This window comes from Alligator sinensis, unplaced genomic scaffold (genome assembly GCF_000455745.1).
Source record: "Alligator sinensis unplaced genomic scaffold, ASM45574v1 scaffold502_1, whole genome shotgun sequence".
Classification (NCBI taxonomy): Eukaryota; Metazoa; Chordata; order Crocodylia; family Alligatoridae; genus Alligator; species Alligator sinensis.
Genome location: NW_005841896.1, coordinates 728,939 through 748,499, shown reverse-complemented (window position 1 = coordinate 748,499; position 19,561 = coordinate 728,939). Strand labels below are relative to the sequence as shown.

The window sequence follows — 19,561 nt, the reverse complement described above, 5'->3', positions numbered from 1 at the left end:
TCCTATTGATTTCAACTCCATCTTGCAACATGGTGTCATTATCTTGCAACACTGTGGCCCAGGTAAGATATCACCCCACATTCTTCCCACAGGGACCATCCAAATAGCATCACACCTCTCTCCTGCTGTGGTTCAGGAGCTACTTTTCTATTCTTCCTATGAAAGGGTTTCTAATCTGAGGCATGGGAACATGATGTTCCATTAATTCAGATGCTGGGAGGTGTTGTTCTCTGCTAGAGGGCCTACATTCTAAGGATACTGTATGAATCCATCCTCTGGCAGACAAGCATGGAAGACTGCAAACTGGTCTCGAGAAAGGATTCATAAGAGTCATTAAAAATCAGAATGAGAAATAACTTTTAAACAAAATGTTAAAAGAGTAAATACAGCACTAAAGTTCCCATGACATTCAAGTAAGTGTAAAGCAACACAGATGCTTGTCCTGACACATCCTGCTAGAATAAAAATTATATTTGTTTTCAGTTATGAGGACAACTCAGGGATGACTTCATGTTTAAAGGATTTACAAATACAGGTATTCTTAATTCCATTAAAAGATAAGAAATAGAATAACAGAGCTGTCAAGGTCCAGCTAGTATAATGGATTTTACCCCATCTTCAGGTGCATGTTCAGTATTTGACTCTGATCACTTGAACAGAGACTAGAGATCTGATTCATTGCTTCCTTATGCCAGTGTAAACCAAGAAGAGCAACTCCCCAAAATTAGCGTAGTTACACCAGTGCAAGTAAGACGAGAATCAGGCTTAAGAGAGCTAATCTGATGTGTGGGAGCCATCTAGTAGTTGTTACCATTCTCTAAGTTATACATGGACACCCTAATTATTAATGATTATTTTCAGTTTTTAAATGCAAGCTGTTGTTTACATCTGAACAAAGTGATTTATTCCTTGGACTCTGTGCATTCCCAGTGCTGAACTGTGCAAACTGGGTACAACTTTCTTTCGAATTCAGCTAGAGGGACAACCCTTAGTTATGAACATATTGTTCCCCAAGATTACAGTCAGAGTTCAAAGATACATACAGCCAAGCACAGTTTGGGTTTGTACACTTCCTCTCACTCTTTCTTTGAGAAACATATTCACTATGTAACTATCACTTGATCCAGCTCAGAAACAGGTTGTTCTTGGAACTACAGCTAGAGGACCTCTCAGATCAGCCCAGTCCTCCCTTCCTCCTGCCCCATTATATTTTAGGTCAGGTTGTGCTGACACGCACTTATAAGTCAAGTCAGTATCTAGTCCCGGATACTGGATTTATGGAGTTCATTAAAAAAACAACTGCATAGCGGTCACTTGTAAAACTCACTAAGAGTGTGTACATGTGTTCCATAGCCACAGACATCCAAGTATGTCCAAAAATAGTACTTCAAATGCTTATGAACAATTACCCCTTCATTTTCCAAGTACAGTTTTAGTCTTACAATTCCCATTGAAGTCAATGCAAGTCACACAGCTAAAAAGGTTCCAACTAGGCAAAATTCTGGATAAAAACTTTAAAAAGACCATATTCATCACTGGTTTCATAGACACATATGGAACACATTCTGCAACAAATCGGGTTTTTCTAAGAATTAAACATTATTACCAATTACCACTACTTTGGACAACAATTCCAAGTAAATATAAAATACTGACAATATCCCACTTAACTGGCATGTTCACTGTAGCCTTGTACAGACATTCAATTTTTCCTAGAAGGATCACTGCTTTCTCCTAGGAGAGTGAATGTTTGTACACACTGTGTGTTTGTGACCCTTAGAAGCAAATTACACCCCCTACTGATGTATTTTGAGATTAACACATTCATTCAAATACTGACATTAATACAATGGTAATGGTTGCTAACAAGATTTGGGGGGATAATAACATTATACTTCATTAAAGATTTCAAGTGAGGCACTTGCACCAAATGACACAGATGACCTTCCATAGGCACAGAGCTGCATCACCCTACAGACTTCTCCAGGAAATCCAGTTTCCTAACAGGAGAATTCTAACTGCATCCAAATCTGTGACAAAACAAAGTGTTGTAATAGGCTGGCATCCAATCAGAGCACTCTAGTGAGAAGCCACAAACTTCATAAGATTTTTGTGCATTTTTCAGATCAAAGATATTGCCTTAGAAGGAAAAAATGCTGAGATGCACAAATGAGTCTCCCTTCATTCATTTAAAGATCACATTCAATGCATTCCCCTTGATTTTACCTATTTTGGGATTTTCTGTGAAAGTGGGAGTCTTTCTTCTGTCGTCTAATCATGGGGGGCGCAGGGGTGGTGGGGAGTGGGGGAGGAGCAGTGGGCATCGGAGAAGGAGGTAGACCATTGCTTGGTTTATTCTTGTGGTTCTTGTCAGCTTCATATTCAAAGGTGCGTTTGGGTTTGGGGACAGGGTTCACTGCTGTGTTAGCTGGGCTCTCAAGAAGCAGCTCTGGGCTAACTGAATTTGTAATAACCCCTTGTTTCGGTTTGCTACTTTTTTCAGTTTCAGTAGGTGTTTCTGGATCACTCCCAAAACTTACATTCCCTCCTTTGCTATCACTCAGATTCTCACTCAAACCCTCAACCATTCCCAGAGCCACAGACTTTTTCCTCCCTTTCTCAACAGTATAGCAGCTACTTGGCAACTGAGGGAGACCCCTGCCAGGCTGTTCTTTTAATGCCTGTTCAATCTTCTGTATTCTGTTTAGCACAGCAGAAGTCTCTTTCCTGGCAGGTCCTTTGAGGAAAGCATTGGAAGAAGGCTCACTCCTGCTTGGCCTCTTTTCAAACCTATGAAAGGAATCTCTCTCTGGGAGATCTTCCTCCTCGGTTTCAGGGTAGGAACACTCAGAAAATGTTCTGCTCATTCTTCGGAACCCTTTAAAGTCAAAAGTCTTCTCGCTACAAGGAGAAGGCAACATACTAGGGAAGCTCTCACTACCAGACCTTTCTCCAACATCCCTCTTGTCCACACACGTGCTCATTCTGGGAGAAGGCTCTTTGCGACATTCCCATTCTGTGATCTTCTGCCTGATGTCCAAGGCCTGTGAGCGGACACTAGTCCTGCTGAGAGAGAGATTTCGCAAGTTGGTAGCAGTGCCCAAGGAGAGAGTGCTTCGGGTGAGCTGACGGCTCCCTATTACATCCCCATCCTGAGCCTCCTTGGGGGTCTCTTTCTGGTCCTCAGCCTTGAACACGGACAGCCTTTTATCCAATGAGCCAATGGTGACAGCCTTGAGAGGGTGACTTGGAGGGCTGGCATCCAAAGGGGTTGTGGAGGTGCCTTTCAGTGTAGATCCCCGGCTGCTCCAGTCCTTGAGGTGTGGCCTGGAACTGGAGACCGTGGCGGTTGGGTTGGATCGGCAGGAGTCCTCACTATCACTGAGGGGGTAGGCTGGGCTTCTTGGTGGGGACAAAAGAGGTGGTGGAGAGCCTGACTGACACCTGGAAGCAGAAAGAAAATAAAAATGAGCTCCCTGGAAACAACTACAGGTATTAGCTAAATCTCCTCTCTACAGCCAAACAGGTCTATGTATGCACATCATGCAACCACCAAGTAACATCATTAAAGGGCAACTAAATTCTATCCAAATCACAGAGTTATGAAGAACAGCATTTTGCAAGGAGCTGGCACAGCATTCTAGAAGTTCAGACCTTCCCTTTTTGCCCAGAATTCACCAATTTTTCCTCAGTCTGAGAGTAGCTAAATGACTGATCAAGTACTGCCTTAAAAGCATGTACTAAAGACACAGAGAGAGAACCTCAGCACAGCTCCACTGGCATCTGAAAGACTGAAGACAGAACAATAAAGAAGATGATTCCCACTAAAGGAAGAATCAGGAAAGCTCACACAAGGAAAAATTTAGTCCTTGGATACAGTGAGCAAACTAATTAAAAGATATGTAAGATTTATTAACTCAGAAATTTCCAGTAATTATCACTGTGGGTAACTGTGACTCGTCACAATGTATTTTTAAGTTTGCACATATGTATATACAAAATCAAATTAAAATGGCAAAGGAAAGACCCATTTTATCTTTCGACTTTATACCATGGCCAACAGATGGAATTTTATAACCTTTATCAAGAAGAATGAAAATAAATTTATTTTTGAAAGCATACCACGCACTAAAAAAATAAGCTATTTTTCCCCCACTTACATCCTGAAAGGTATGAACTATCCAAAAAGCTCTCAACAATTCCCTTAATAAATTTTCAAGATCCTAAAAGACTATTTTTTCCATGGTTTGCAGAATGAACCATTGTTACTACCCTGTTATATTTTATGGTGCATTTGCAAATTGCGACAAAAAGTTTTTGAAACAAAGAACACTAAGTGACACACTAATCAGTGACACACCAACAATATGAAAATTAAGCCAAAACCATGTCAAAAACAGGTTTGTAAGTCTCCTGGCACAAAACACATACATAAAACACAGCAACACATTAATCACAGCTACTTTAACATTCTGCCCTAGCAACCTTTACTATCCTAAATAGTAACCGAAGAGGAGGAAAGACCAAACATACCTCCTTGGTTCTGAAGCAGACTTTGTGTTGCATGCAGAATAAGGACAAGTTTAATGTAACCTGTCCCCTACATATAACATCCATGTGGAAGAATGATTTCTAAGGACTTGGTTTTCCTGTGTTCTCTATACCATTAACATGCAGCCAGTAATTTCAAGGCCGGATTCTAAGTCTGACACACTAAGCAGGAAATCTAGAGTACTGAAGCAATTACTGCAGAGATTAATTTGAAACATGAGATTCTTACTCCTTCAAACCATTCCAGTGAATCAGAACAAAAACAAATAGTTACATCTCATCCCGGTTCCCCTGAATTTATGATACTTTGTAAACAAAAGTCCACAGTACAATAAAAGCTCAGGTCAGATAACAACAACTATCAAATTATCACAAAAGGCAACTTATCTCTTTCAGAGTCCTTTGGGGGATCAAATCTCTTTTGCATAGGTGGTGCAGCATACTCTGACTAGATGAATTTTTATTTGCTTCTTCTGCATTTTGAAAAATAAATGTGTTCTCCAAAGGGAAATACAGGCCTTGAGCCAAAAGGTAATTGCAAATCATTGGTTAGTGGCTGTTTATGTTCAGTGAGACTTTATCTTCATTTCATGATAGAAAGGGAAGCATCAGGATATAAACATATACATTTTGAATCCTAAAAAGGTCATTGCCCTGCTTAATCTATACAGTTTCAGACAGATCTTTGTAGATAAGAAATCCCAGATGTCAAGGGCAACACAGTAATAGCAGGTATATTGTGAGAGCTGAATGTATAATGAAATGTTCCACACAGTACTTGTTGTCCACCAACCCTTTCAGCCATTGTAGCTCTCCCTTCTCAGACCTCAAGGTAATGCACGTTTCTGAATCTTTGTTTTCCCACTTCTGGTTCTCCTCAGTTTAATACTGTAAAGTCATATTATTCATGTGATCCTTAGTACTGACTCTTCTTGTTGGAGCTTGAAAATCCTCCAGTTCTTCAGAAAGACCATTTCACCCTGCAGCACTGCTACTCAGATGTGTGTCTGAATGCAGCAAGAACTCCTGGGAATGAATTAAGTCATTCACATATACATGCCACAGTCTCATCACTGCAGATTTAAGGCATGTGTTAGCTTTGTACCTTACCAGGATTCAGTGCAAATGATGGATATGCCCTGCAAAGTATTCCTTTAGAAAAAGTCACACACAGAGAAAAAATTCAGATTTTTTCCTTTGAATTATCTTTCTTCTTGAGCATGGGAAAACAGTCTTCCAAATTAAAGGAGTCCATTTCAATTAGATGAAAGCGTCAAATCCCAAGACAAACTATATCCACAGTAGTAGGCATCAGCTGAAGAGCTATTGACGTTAAGTTAGCAGTTAGATACAGAAATCAGAGAGATCATTCCAACAATCCTCGTCTGCCTTTGTTCTTCGTTTTTAAGGGAAATAGTTGAATTGTCGCCTTAACCATGTTGCTTTCTGGTGGTTAAAAGGACACTCATGAAATCTCCTCTTCCCTTTAACTGCACAATATGCAGCTCATTTCCCCTATGATGATTATTTAATGCTTATACTGTGGTACCACTTGGCCAACCACACCAGTATCCCATTAGGCAAAGCTCTATGGAAACTATAATAAATGACAACCCTGACACAAATAGCATATGAATCTGACAGACCTGAACATTAGTTCTAACAATATGTGGAATTTTTGATAAGCTGGCTGGAAGAAGTTACTACTACCAGTACACAGAGTTATCATGTATTATGTAGTTTGTTAACCTCCTATTTCAGTCATTTGACTGGTTATGTTCCATACGAAAACAAAAGGACTTAACATTACTACCACTATAAAATGAGAATGTTCCTGAGAAGTGGGAATTACTTACATTAGTTTAATTTTACAGCTGGGAAAAATCAGGCAGAGTTCCCATTATCAGAGAGAAACACCCTGAGTTTCTGGTTCCTAATCCTATACTCCAACCACTAAAATAAACCTCTCTGCCTGGTTGGCACTGACTGTTTCATACAGTGCATAATAATCATATTTGTAAATATTAATTAGTGCTTTTCAGGAGTTTTCAGCTTCTGTTCTAGTTATACTTTGTTTTTATATTGCATCTTCTTAATTAAAATACAAGAAATAAATGTCAGGTTTGGATAACTAGTCACATAAAATATCTAGGTATTGGAGGAGTTCTTTCCTCCTAGTGCACTTGTCAGCTTGACACCATTGTACAATTTTCTAGCATTTTGTTCTGAATGAACACTTCTCCTGTTTTCATTCACAATAGGTGCGTGTTACTGCCAGGAATATTCCCTTATCAGTTTACACATAGAAGAACATCTCTTCAATTCATTCTCAGGGCAAGGTTTATTGAATTAGCCAAAGAAAGCATTATTTGCATGCTTTGCATATGCCGCACAAGTTTCTCCAGAAAATATATGCACATGCTGAAACAAGTATTAGTTATTTTTTTAAAATAACAAAGTTTTCGGTAAATTATCTGCTGTTAGGGTTTGATGTTTCTCCCATTGAAGTCCATGGCAAAGCTCCCACTGCCTGCCAGGGTGCAGGGTCAGGCCTGCAGAAGAAAAAGCATTTTTACGCATACAGCTAAGCAGTTGTAATATAACAACAGGCTGGCAGTTATCTTCTAAAGATCTCCAGCAAGAAAGTGCTCTCTCAGGACTTTTACAAAGCTAAGAAGTAGAGATAAATTAAACAATGACTGACAGGAAAGCACAAAGGTGCAGGAGAACCAGATAGACAGTATGATGCTTTACACAAGGCAAAGCCCTTGATTTCAGTATCACTCATCAAACAAAGCATAACTATGGAAATCCATGGTAGTACATCATCACACTTACAAAAGATATTTTAGAATAAGGCTCCATGAATACAAGCTATAATATACACAACCCAAATAATTCAGGGGGCTTGTTTACACTTCAGCACAGAGCTGAAGCTTCAGTTTTGTTTTTTTAAAAGTAGGGGCAGAATCTCATCTGGTGACATCAGTGAAATTATATGAAGTCACATCATCTGAGAAAGAATATGGAGCACTAACTTCACCATTTAAAATGCCTTATTTCTTTTTATTGTGGTATAGAACTGGGCAATTGTGGTATATATTATGGTATAGAACCATGGCAATTATTTCAGGTGGAGGGCTGCTTAACAAGGTTTGGTGAGCTTTCGAGGGCCTCATGGGTAGCCCCACCCCTTGACAGTTGCCCCAACCCTTGGTCATCATCTTGGGACCAGAAGTCCTACCCCTGACCTTTGCCACCATAAGTTTCTCCCCTTGTCCCCCAGAAATACTCCTTTTGGGAGGGGGGTTGCCATCGTAGACCCAGAAAAAGAACAAATCATACACTAAAAGTCAAACACCTACTATAACATATTTTAATTTTATTACAAAAAGCATTTTTATTATATTTGTGCTTGCATGGTGTATATAGTTTATGGTGGGGTGTGGGGAGGTTTGTGGTGGGGTGTGGCTGTGTGGGGGGGGCATAGGGTATGTTGGGGGGTTGTGGGGGTGGGATGTGGGGGTGTGGCATTTGTAGGGTGAGGGGGGATGGAGGGAACACCCCCCACAACATTCCCCGCACTGCGCAGCACCAAGCAGGGGTGCTCAGGGCACTTGGCTCTGGCCAGCACTGCACATCGTGGCCATCTCTATTGTTGGCACTCCCCCACCATTCACATGCAGCCCCCGCACTCACATGGCACAGGAGAGAAGTCCCATGCACTGGAGCCAGCTGCTTTCCCTGCCCCGTCCTGGAAAGGCAGCCAGCTCCAGCGTGTGGGCCTTCCCTCCCGTGCCATGTGAGAGTGTGGGGCCTGAGTGTGTGCGACAGGGAGTGCTGGTGACAGATAGCCTGGTGGGGGCTGCGCTCCTCGCCATAATGCACGGCGCTGGCCAGAGCTGAGCACCACTGGGCACCAGCACCAGACACCAGCACCCTGAGCACCCCTGTCTGCTGCTGCTTTTGCCGCTGCCACCACCTGCAGGGCTACACACCATGGAGGCAGTGTGAGGGAATCACCACAGACCCCCACCCTCCCTTACACCTATGAGCTGCCCACCCAAGCTCCACACTGCCACTACCCCGATCATGGGCTCTGCACTGCCGCCAGCATCACTGCTTCCCTACCTGCTGCCCAGAGACAGTGGGATGCTAGGGAAGCCAAGCTGGTCCCTGGTGGCTGCAGCAACAGCAACCCCACCCAGAAGCTGCTGCTGGCTGGGCTGGGCTGGGCCTTTTAGCCCCCAAGGGTGGGAGCGAGGCACAATAGGGTATATATTGGGGTGTGTGTATACATGAGCACCTTGCTCTCACCCTCCTGGGTGGAAGGGCTGAGCGGGGTACAATTCACTGGTGGGTGTTGTGGGCTGGATGAAAGTGCCTGGTGGGCCAGATTCGGCCCGTGGGCCATACTTTGCCCACCCATGGCATAGAATCTAAAAGCCTAATGCAAAACGCATCTCTAAGCTAGTCTCTTGTTCCTCAAAGGCCTCTCCCAAAATATGCATCTCAAACAACAAAGGGCCCATATGCAACAAATAAAGTAAAATATTCTGCCCCATTTAAACTGAATATGCTTCTAGTCATCTAGTAAAAAGCAAGCCTTACCCATACAAGTTAAGGACAGTAGTTTTAGATTTAAGATAACCATCAGAATCAAGAAATAGTAAAATTATCCAAAAACTAAGCTATGGAAAATAAATGTTCTCCCCCCAATCAATCCATTGCCCTGGAAGAAAATCCTGCCAGAGGCAAAATAATTTCCCATCATTTAGAAACAACCATTTCTGGAAAGAGAGACAGTCATAACATTTGTATTCTTTGTTTCAAGACAGAAGAGGTTTTATTGAAGTTTCTACATACAGAATGATATGGAAAATATCTTACAAGACATATTACAAATTCCTTCAAAATAATAAGCACACACACCATAACACAAGAACAATAAAGCAAATTTGAGTATATTAAAGGTTCACTTGAATACAGACTTACAATATTTATTTACCAATTAATAACATTGTTCTCAAATTGCTATGAGTTGCTGTTCTCTCCCATCTGAGAAGGACGCCCTTCCAATCCTTTGTCTTAAACAAGAAGCACTGAAACAGCTGACAAGCTGCGGATGGCAAAGCAATTTTTCACCAGGGTATGAAATAAAGTCCACAGAACATCTTGTATATATAAAAATATTTATTACAAAAGACAATGAAACTAGATAACCCAAATTTATTGGGCAGTACTTCCTGCTACACAGTCAAGGGAGCAGTCAGAGTCTGACTGCCTGCTCAGGTCCATGACCTTGCAAACACTTCAGAATGTGCTTAATTTTATGCTCGCAGGTAATCTCATGGGCATTCAATAGTAAGAAAGGTAAGCATTTTTATAAGTGTGTGTAGGATAGGGATGCTAGTGAATGAGCACAGCTGAAGACAGCTTGCCAGAGCACTTTGTAGGTCTGTTTGCACTCACCTCTCCCACTGCCCCTCCCTCCCCTCAACTGTAGAGTTATCTGTCTGAGAATATTACCACTGTTGTTAACATTTTTGCTATGTTGGACCTTTCAAAGCTCCATTAGCCTTTCTATGCTATAGGTCAGTGGTGTCAAACTACCTTTGGGCTGGATCTGGACCATGGAGTTCTTTGTGGACCAGATCTAGACTGTGAGGAGCCTCAGGGGCCAGATATGAACCCACCACTGGCAGCCACAGAGACTAACACACCTGCTGCCCACCCATCTGCCACTGATGTGCCCACAATGGGGCTATGTATACCACAATTCATCCTGCCTGAAAGTCCTGATCCAGCCCAGGGGCTGGATCTTCAACACCCCTGCTACAAGCTATATTTGTGCAACTTTCCCAACATCAGGTCCATTGATGACTAACAAGTTCTACTCTACTCAGGTGCCCCCAGGAATTGGCAATTAACCCAGTTAGAAAATTTGGGAGACTCTACAAGCAGTGCTGCAGGAGTAGACACTCAGTTCCTTTCACAAGACAGGGCTGGAGCACAACCCTAAGACACATGCTTAAGGCTGCTAGAAGCCCTTTACTGCTTTTGTTTTCCCATCCACAAAATGAAGATGACACCACTTTCCTACCTCACCAGAGCCATGCAGAGTCCTCATTACACTTTGAATAGGGACAATACAACTACAGACCTGATCTTTGGGTCCAGATGAGATGTGCCTGTTGCACAACTCCCTCCTGCTTCCAAGCCATCTCAGGATATCTCCTCCAGTGCTGTCAGATCAGGGTGAGACAAAACCTGGACACACTCGCTTTATAATTCCTAGCTGTTTTCTCAGGCACAATTAATAGTTCAGTTTCTGCAGTGCAAAGCAGCCACTATGCTGCTTAGAGAATGGCTTTTATTAGGACGATAGGTTATGTAACAGGAAGAGAGACTGGAAAGGACCTCCGGGGATATGAAGCCCAGTGAGTGTTTGCATTCACTAGCACTCAATAACTGACAGAATCCCCAAAGTGCCACTTCAGAGCTTCACTTACAGCTCAATTGGATAAACCCCAAAACATCAAGAGCCCTGTAACGTGCCACCGGTAAAGGCAGGGACAACTACGGCATTACCAATGCCCTGCTAATGCAATGACAGGGAAAAAAGATGGTTAAGAGTTTCGATGGCTCAGAAGATCCTAGGAAACAGACTGGACCCTCATGCTACAGAGGAAATTAACCCCCGCCCCCCATGGACTCTGCCAATCTGTTCTAGGGTAAAATATTCCTTCTGAATTTGGCAATCAGTATGACCTAGGCTAGGAACAGAAGTTACACATACATTGGTTTAAGTGATCAGAAACTAATTTAAACCTGTAACAGAACAGAAGTTCAGTGCACATAACCGAGTTTCAAAATGGCTGAAACTGGTTTAAGATAAACATGGATGAATGTAGTATCAGATTTAACTGATTTAGGTCCAACCAGTTTATGAAACTTCTCTCCCAGACCCCTTCCTGGTTCAAGTTAAATCACAGTCCCCCCCACATCCCAGCATGCTTTGCAGGCCTGGGCTGGGCTGGGCTGAGCTGTCTTCTGGAGAAGAGCAGGGTGGGCCCCACCCCCCCACCCCCCCACCCCTCTGCTCTCTAGCTGGAGCAGTGATTGCTGGATGACAAGGGGGTGGGTGTGCTGGAGACACAGTCTGATCTGCCTGACAGGGGCCAAGCAGCCCCTGCCAGACTTTTCCCCACTGGAGTGAAGGGGCCAGGGGTATGGGACAGCAGGATCAGGCAGAGTGGGGGGTTAACCCCCCTGCCTCCCCTCTGCTACTGGCAGGGACCCCACCCAGGGTCTGCCCAGCTTTTCCTCCCTGCTTATGGCTCAGCATGGCCTGGGACCCCCAGAGCTCCCTCCCAGCCAGGGGGTGATCCCATTGCACCTTCCCAGCTGCCGGGGCTGGGGTTTTGCTTAGAGCAGCCCAGGAGCAAAGGCTAGATTGGGAGGAGGGAGGGAAACAAAATGGCCTCAGCCCAGTTGGGGACATGCACAGAAGTATTGTGGTGGTGGTGGCTCCATCATGGATGAGAGCCCTGCTGAGCAGAGGGACCCAGGCTGGCGGGGGGTGGGGAAGGGGCTCAAGGGTGTCTGTATTAGCCCAGGGCACATCTGAGCCCAGCACACAGCTGGGAGAGCAGCTCCTGCCTCACAGCCCCTTCTACTCACTAGAAAGCAGCAGCTGGGCCAGCTGGCTGGCGCGCACAGCTTGGGCTTGGCCCCTCAGCCCTAAGTCTTATTACTTCCATCTCCCAGACTGCTGGGCACTGAGCTGGGCAAACACTGCTCACTTCCCATACCTGGTGGCAGCAGCAGTGTAGCCCAGCCCCATGTACCAGGTGCCATGTTCGGGGTGCTACCCCTACAGTTTCACTGCCACTGTCAGGGGGGTCTGCCCTGGCCATACTGGTAGGCACCACCTGCATCGTCAAACTGCTGTCAGCCATTAGGCGGGCAGATGGCAATGGCGGCAGCAGGCCAGCTGTAGGGGTAGCACCCCATGCCTGGTACATGGGACTGTGCTGCACTGCTGTGGCCGCTGGGCAGAGGAAGTGAGCAGTGCATGCTCAGCTTGGCGCCCGATGACCTGGGGGATGCAGGGAATAGTGCTTGGGGCTGAGCGGGTGAGTCTGCACCATGTGTGCCACTGCAGGGGCCGGGGCTGGCCTGGGCACCACTCTCCAGTGGGTAGAAGGGGTCACCAGGCAGAAGCTGCTCCCCCAGCTGCATATTCAGCTCAACTCTGCCCTGGGCTAGCACGGACACACACGAGCCCCTTCCCCACCTGCACCCCACCTAGCCTGGGTCCCTCTGCTCAGCATAGCTCGTATCTAGGATGGAACTGCTGCTGCCGCAATCCCGCTGTGCATTATCCCTACCTGGGCTTCGGGTCATTTCATTCCTCTCCCTCCCCCCAATCTGACCTTTGCTCCTGGGCTGCCCCAACCAAAACCCTGGCCCCAGCAGCTGGGAAGATGCAGTGGGACCACCCTCTGGCTGGGAGGGGGATCTTGGGGGTCCTAGGCCATGTTGAGCCACAGGGGGAAAAAGCTGGGCAGACCCCATCTGGGGTCCCTGAAGACCAGGGTGGGGGTTTAAACCCCTCCCCAGTCATAGACTGCTGGGGCCTAGCCACTCCCCCCGCCTCAGCTCAGCTTCCCTTCAGCCTAAAGAGAAGGGAGGGCTCACTCTAGTGCCTTCCAGCTTCTAACCTGAGCCACTGCGGGAATGTGCCTGCATTTCCAGAATCAAAATTGAATGTCTGTTCACTTGCTTGTTGGTTAGACTAATTTGCAAAGATTTAATCAATTCAGGCTCAGGCTTTTTGAATGTCTATACTTAGCACCTGAGTGGAAGAACAAGACCTCTAGTCAGAAATCTTTCTGGCTAGTAGTGGCAAGCACATAAACACCCGAGTCAAACCTTCTTCCTTCCCCCTCCCTGATCTTACATCCTACTGTCTCCCAGGAAAAACCTCCCCAGAATCCATTGGCATTAGAAGTGGGGGAGAGGGGGGAATTCCTTCCTGGCAACCGGCAAAAGCTCTGAGGTCTTTGTTATCATTTTCATCCAAGAATAAAGTTCTTTATAAACATTAAGCATTACTGTTAACAAGTAAAATACTAGTATACATTTTTTACTCATGATTAAACTCGGTTCCAGGGAGGTCAAATGACTTGACTTGGACATAAGGGAAGGGAGGGACTAAACATACAGTAAAATGCATGCTTCTTAATTCCGAGAGTCCTTCTCTGAGCACTAAACTAATCAGTAGATCTTCATTGCATCATTCCAGCTCACAGAAGCTTCAGAACTGCTCCAGAGATTAAAATTTTACTGACAGGCTCAGACCCAACTGGTCAGGAAAGGTTGCTTAGTACTGTGATCCTCATCCTCCCTTTAGCCAATCCTTATAGAATACCAAGGAGCTTTCAGATCTCAGTAGCACAGGGAATTTTCCATTTCAACACTTGGGCGGGCCATTTACTGACAAAGGGATTGAGCAATGCTTTGAGGAAAGTGCACAGGGCCTTTCCAGGTTGCTGCTGATAATATCCCTTTGTTTCATTCTAATATTTATGTTGGAAAGCTCACATTGGTTCTGTAGTATTGATGTTCCCCCCCTAAGATTTGTCCTTTTTTGCTTGGTTGATGCTTAATATTTTATTTGGGTTCTGTGCTAATTCTGGCTTCTTCCTCTGAGCATGTTACCATTTTTATCAAGGCACCCTAACCTAAATCAGAGCAACCTGAATTAAATCAGAACCAGCTGTGACCTTAAAAACAGGATATTTAGTGTATTCACATGTGGCAATGGCTAGATACTTGCCAGAAGTACCAATGTTCTAAGCAGGATTTACATAGGTCTATAGAAAATGCTGGTGGAAGCTTTCTTCTACAGCTGCAAAATTCTGTGGAGCACTAAATTTAAAATTTCCCAGAAATTTACATTCTTTTCCTGCATCTATCGCATTCAAGGAATGCAAGCTGAGAAACATTTGAAGGACTGTATGGGTACCCATGTATCACACTCTTCACTATGTTTGGGACAGATCCTCAGCAGGTGACAATCACCACAGCTCCACTGAGGTCAATGAAGTTACTCTGCCTTGTATCAACTGAGGATCTAACCCAAAATGTTTGTGCAGTAATTTATCAGATAAAGTGTCAGCGATGCTCAATTAACAGATCTAAATTAATTCCATACAATAATGCAAGCTCATAATACCATGATAATTTAACTTCAGTACCTTAAATCAAGAGCTTAAAATATTTCTTAAAAAGTCAAGTACATGCACTCAGTGCTAAGATTCCACTAGAATTAGTGGGGAAAGTCCAGATCTTTGTCAGCACTACATTTTTCCATCTGTTTGGAAGCAGAGTAAACAAGACTGATGCATATAGATTTACAGGATGATGTGGGTACATGATGAGGTTATTTTTACAAGCAGAAATGCATAAAAAAACTTAAATCCCTGCATTTCTATTGTGTGTGGTTAGACAAGTTTATCTCTGATCCAAGCCTTCTACCTGTATAGTGTATGCTACCAAATCAGCTGAAAGGAGAGAGAGAAAAGAAACCGTACAAGATATATTTTATCACATTCTTAGAGATAAATTCTCAGAAGCGTATTCTCCCTCACGGAAGCAAGAGCTGTGACTAAAAAATGTTACTCTTGCATTTTTGGAACCAAAATTCAACCGAACCATATTGTGGGTTCAGACGATGTAAAAAATAGATTTGCACTCATAATTTATTTGCAGATATCAATGCAACATGCCAGTATTTGAACCATGCCTAAAAAAAGCTTGTGTCCCGTTGAAAACATGCCTTTTAAGGCCCCTTGTATGGCAGATATCTCTTCCCTGTGCTTCAGGTTCTGTTGCTAGGAAACTGTCTTGTAAAGGAACACCTACAGCAGGGATCGGCAACATTTTTGGCTACAGAGCCAAAACACCCCAACCCTGACCTACACCTCGACTTGGCATGGCCAGGGGCAAACTGTGTGGAGGCTGCGAAGGGCCTGATCCTTGTTGCTGGCAGTGGCTGCACACACGCCTCTGGGCAGGCTGTTGAGGAGGGGCCGGGGTTGCGCTGCCCCAGCCCCTTCTCTGCTCTATGCCCTGAAGCACACATGCAGTCGTCACTGATGCCAGGGCTCTGGTGCCCAGTGCAGCTGTTTGCAGCCTTCCCACCAACTGCTGCACCTGCTCAGAGTCCAGGTTGCCTATGGCAGGCAGCCGGGAGGCTGCAAACAACTGCACCAGGCTCTAGAGCTCTGGCCATGTTCCGTGGCAGTGGTGGGTACATGCATGCTTTGGGGTGCAAGGCAGGGAACAGCCCAGGGCAGTGCAACCTCTGCCATCTGCCTGGAGGTGTGCATACCCCTACTGCCACCTGGCTGGGGCTCTGGAGCCCTCTGCAGCTGTTTGCAGCCTCCCAGCTGCAGTGGGCCCGGGCTCTGGGCAGCTGCTGGCAGCCTTGGAGCCTGGGCTGCTTGCAGCAGGGCTTTCAGCCTCTTGGCAGCCTGCTGCCAGAGCCTGGGCCAGCTGTGGCATGTCATGTAAAATGGCCTCACATGCCATGCTCTGGCATGCATGCTGGGGGATGCCAACCCCTGACCTACAGCATAGCATCAATGTTCACAATAAGTGAGCAATAAGTATTACAGAAAAAGAGACTCTCATGGACCCAGCGGGACAGCCTTCCATCTTCAGCTCCCTCTGTGCAAAAATGAAGTTTATTTCCTACCTGTGGGGACTTTTTACCATCTTGTACCATCTACACTTTTCCCAGAGCCTGACGAAGGGACTTTGATCCCGAAGCTTGCAGAAAAGGTCAGTTTTCTTGCCATTTTCCAGTTGGTCTAATAAAAGGTATCATTTTAGAACCAAGAGTTCTAGTCTTTTGTATGACAGAAAAAGAGAAATACTCAACAGCTATTACCTGCAGTGGGTACTATTACAGTACAACTTACTTCCATAATAGCAAAGATAGGTCTCCTAAGCTGCAAAGAAGAATTAGGGTAATCAAAATAAGACAGAGAGATTTTTGTTAGGGAATTTTTCTTTTTCTGTTCAAAAGTTATAACGTGACTTCCCTGCTCTTCTCTCCAAAAAACCTAAAAGCAGGACACTTTCAGTTATCAAGCACACTATATACTAGTTGTTTGCCCTTGAGATGAGTTATGAGATAAGCCCATTAGACAGAGCAGATTCATAGCAGACTTTCAACATTATTTACTTGTCTCACAGTTCTTTTGTTCTCCTTGTTCTTTTGTTCTTCTTCTCATATCTCCATGGACAAGTTTCATCCTTCACTCTATTGAAATAATGCTGAATACAAAGAAAATGAAATTCAGCCAACCAGCCATACCAAGACACCTGGCAGCCCCAGGCAAACTTTTAGTATTGGGCCCCCTTTTCCAGAGATCATCATCATCATCATCATCATCGGACAACTGTAAAAAATTACCATTTTTGGGCCCCCTTTCTCTCCAGGCCCCAGCAGCTGCCCAGTTTGTCCATGCCTGTGTCCAGTCCTGCAGCCAACTCCCTCCCAGTTGTATGAAGGCATCTCACTTGAGTGCCACATGGGGCATTACCTGGCGCACACATTATTGCAGGGCACTTCTGGGTATGTGGCGGGGAGAGGGGCCAGGGGCTCACTAGGATGCCATACACTGTATATATGTTGAGTCTGGACACTTCCTTTCTGGAAATTAGTGGCTCTCTAAATTTGAATTATCATATTCACTAATCCCTGCCTGCCCTATCAAAGAAGATGTACTGAATCCTCAACTGCACTAGTTACACTGGCAATGGAAAGAGACTTTAGCATGGGATCATTGTTAAGAAGCCTCAAGGTAACTGAGAATTCCAAGAAACAGACATTGAGCCCAGTCCCCAGCAAGTAAGTATGGCAGCTCTTTTGTTTGACAGCTTTGCTTTTATAGTATAATTTACACTACATTTAGGTGGATGCTATAGGTTCTTGACACACTACAAATATCTAAAATATTAACATACATTAGAGTCAATTGTCTTAAATCTAAATAACATGGATTAGTCTAAGTATAGGAAGTGAACGTTTCATACCCAGAGCTGTGTATGTGGCAATAAGCTGATCTGACTTGTTAAAGAAGCCAGAGGTAAAACTTGTCATATCTTGCCTCTCTCTAAAATAGAAGTGATGCAAGTGCAAAACAATAACCTCCCTCTCCAAAGGCCACTTGTTGCTTTTAAGAGCTAAACAGGCACATATAATCAGACTACCCAGCAATGTTCCTTTTCAATAACTTCCTCTTCTGCTATTGACTTTGACTTCGTGTCAAAAGAAAAACAAAGAAACGAATTTCCAAAGTAAAAAGTAAATTTGCATAATATGATTCCTTAGAATAGAAACATTCAAAAGAACTCAGAGAAAAAGATAGCCCACGTAGTTCTAATGAAAAAAAAAGTTAGAAAAGTTAGAAGAGAGAGAGGAAGGCAGGCAGGCAGGCCCAACAAAATAACAAGCTGCTCAGGATTTGAAACAGCTCCTGAGCTAAATAGATTCTTCAGACTTCTACAAGGCATTCAAACATACTCCTTGGCCTGTAATTAGAGATGTATGCAGTTAGGGACTGGAGGTTGAAACCCCAATAAAAACTCAACAATTAATTCCTGTTCAGACAAGCCTTTCAGAGTCCTTTGCTGATTTTTTATAATCATTTTAGTAAAGGAAAATCCATTAGAACTCAACTGACTACAATCATTCTGGGCCTTTCTAGCTTTTACGAGAGAGCTTGATTCTTAAAGTGCAATCCAGACATTAATGCACTGAAAGAAAAAAAAACACCCAAAGGGATATCAGTCTTTATGACTATAAAAAAGGAAAGATGGGATCTAACTCACCAGCTCCAATATACTCCAATTTGGTTGGATCCCCAAAGTAAAGGAATGGGGTCTGACAACAGGAGATGGCTATAGAAAAAATGCAATCCAACTCTAAACATTTTCCAAAACTTTAGAAAGATTTCACGGAAAAATCCACATATATTTACAAAATGCCAACTAGACATACTTTCTGTACAAGAAAAGTAATAACAAAAGTATAAGAAGGAAGGAAAGGAAAATAATATTTTTCATATAAGGAAAATAATAAATATGAAAACTCAGAGGAGCATTGGTTCAACACGCACAGATTATATTTTGCCAAGTAATTTCTAAAGGTGTGAAAGCAGGGGGTAGACAATTGTGAAATTATCTAGAATTACAAAGCCTGATTGTCTCTTGCCCTCCCCTTTTATGAGACTTTCGCATCAGTGCCAGATGAGTTCTAATGGCTCCACCACTGTGGTTTACCAGTGACTTGGCACTGATATAAATGACTATGCAAAATAAAAGGAACAGGGAGTCACAGTCAGAGCAACTTAGGGGACATCAGTGCGCTCCACTATCACATCTATTAAGATGATGACTTTTCAAATAGCAGAAAGTCATTCTTCCATCTTCCCTAATGAATTCACTGGTCATTTCTTTCCTTATACAAATGTATTATTCCATATTGGCAAATGAAACATTACTTCATTGTTTCTCTTTCTCCCACACCCCTGTCCCCCACTTTTTAAGGTTTATTCTGAGAACCAGTAATTCATATGGTAGAAGTTTAGTGCTGTCTTCCTGCTTCTCTATTTTGGATGAAGCAATTCTGGAAACTGCTTTTCTTAAAGTACCCTAGTCTCAAACATCTTCTAATTTCTTTGGATTCTTTCCATCCTAATTATTTCAAATTTATCTTAGGTGAAAGAGAACAATACATATTAATTAATCTTTGCTTTAAGTCAGAATGCACAAGTTATCAGTGTTTGTTTTAGAAATTATGGTTTTGTGGTACTTGTTTGCGGAGAAGACATGTCTAAAACATGATTAGTTCCTCTTTTCACAGCACTAGTGACCTTTCTGCATGTTTATCTACCTGCTCTAGAGTCTCAAGGACATAACATTTTAGAGC

The 19,561-nt window shown here is 43.6% G+C and overlaps 1 protein-coding gene across 8 annotated transcripts in view; it reads right to left on the bottom strand.

Moving 5' to 3' along the window:
• The window catches only part of ST5 (suppression of tumorigenicity 5), a 236,646-nt gene that overhangs the window by 107,835 nt on the left and 109,250 nt on the right, over positions 1-19,561 (bottom strand). For 6 of the 8 annotated variants that reach the window (XM_025197391.1, XM_006018213.3, XM_025197390.1 and 3 more), the window contains one exon: positions 2,227-3,444. The exons of the other annotated variants lie outside the window; for them this stretch is intronic. In XM_025197391.1, the coding sequence (XP_025053176.1) occupies positions 2,227-3,444 (1,218 nt within the window). The remainder of the gene's footprint in view (positions 1-2,226; positions 3,445-19,561) is intronic. 8 annotated transcript variants of the gene reach the window in all.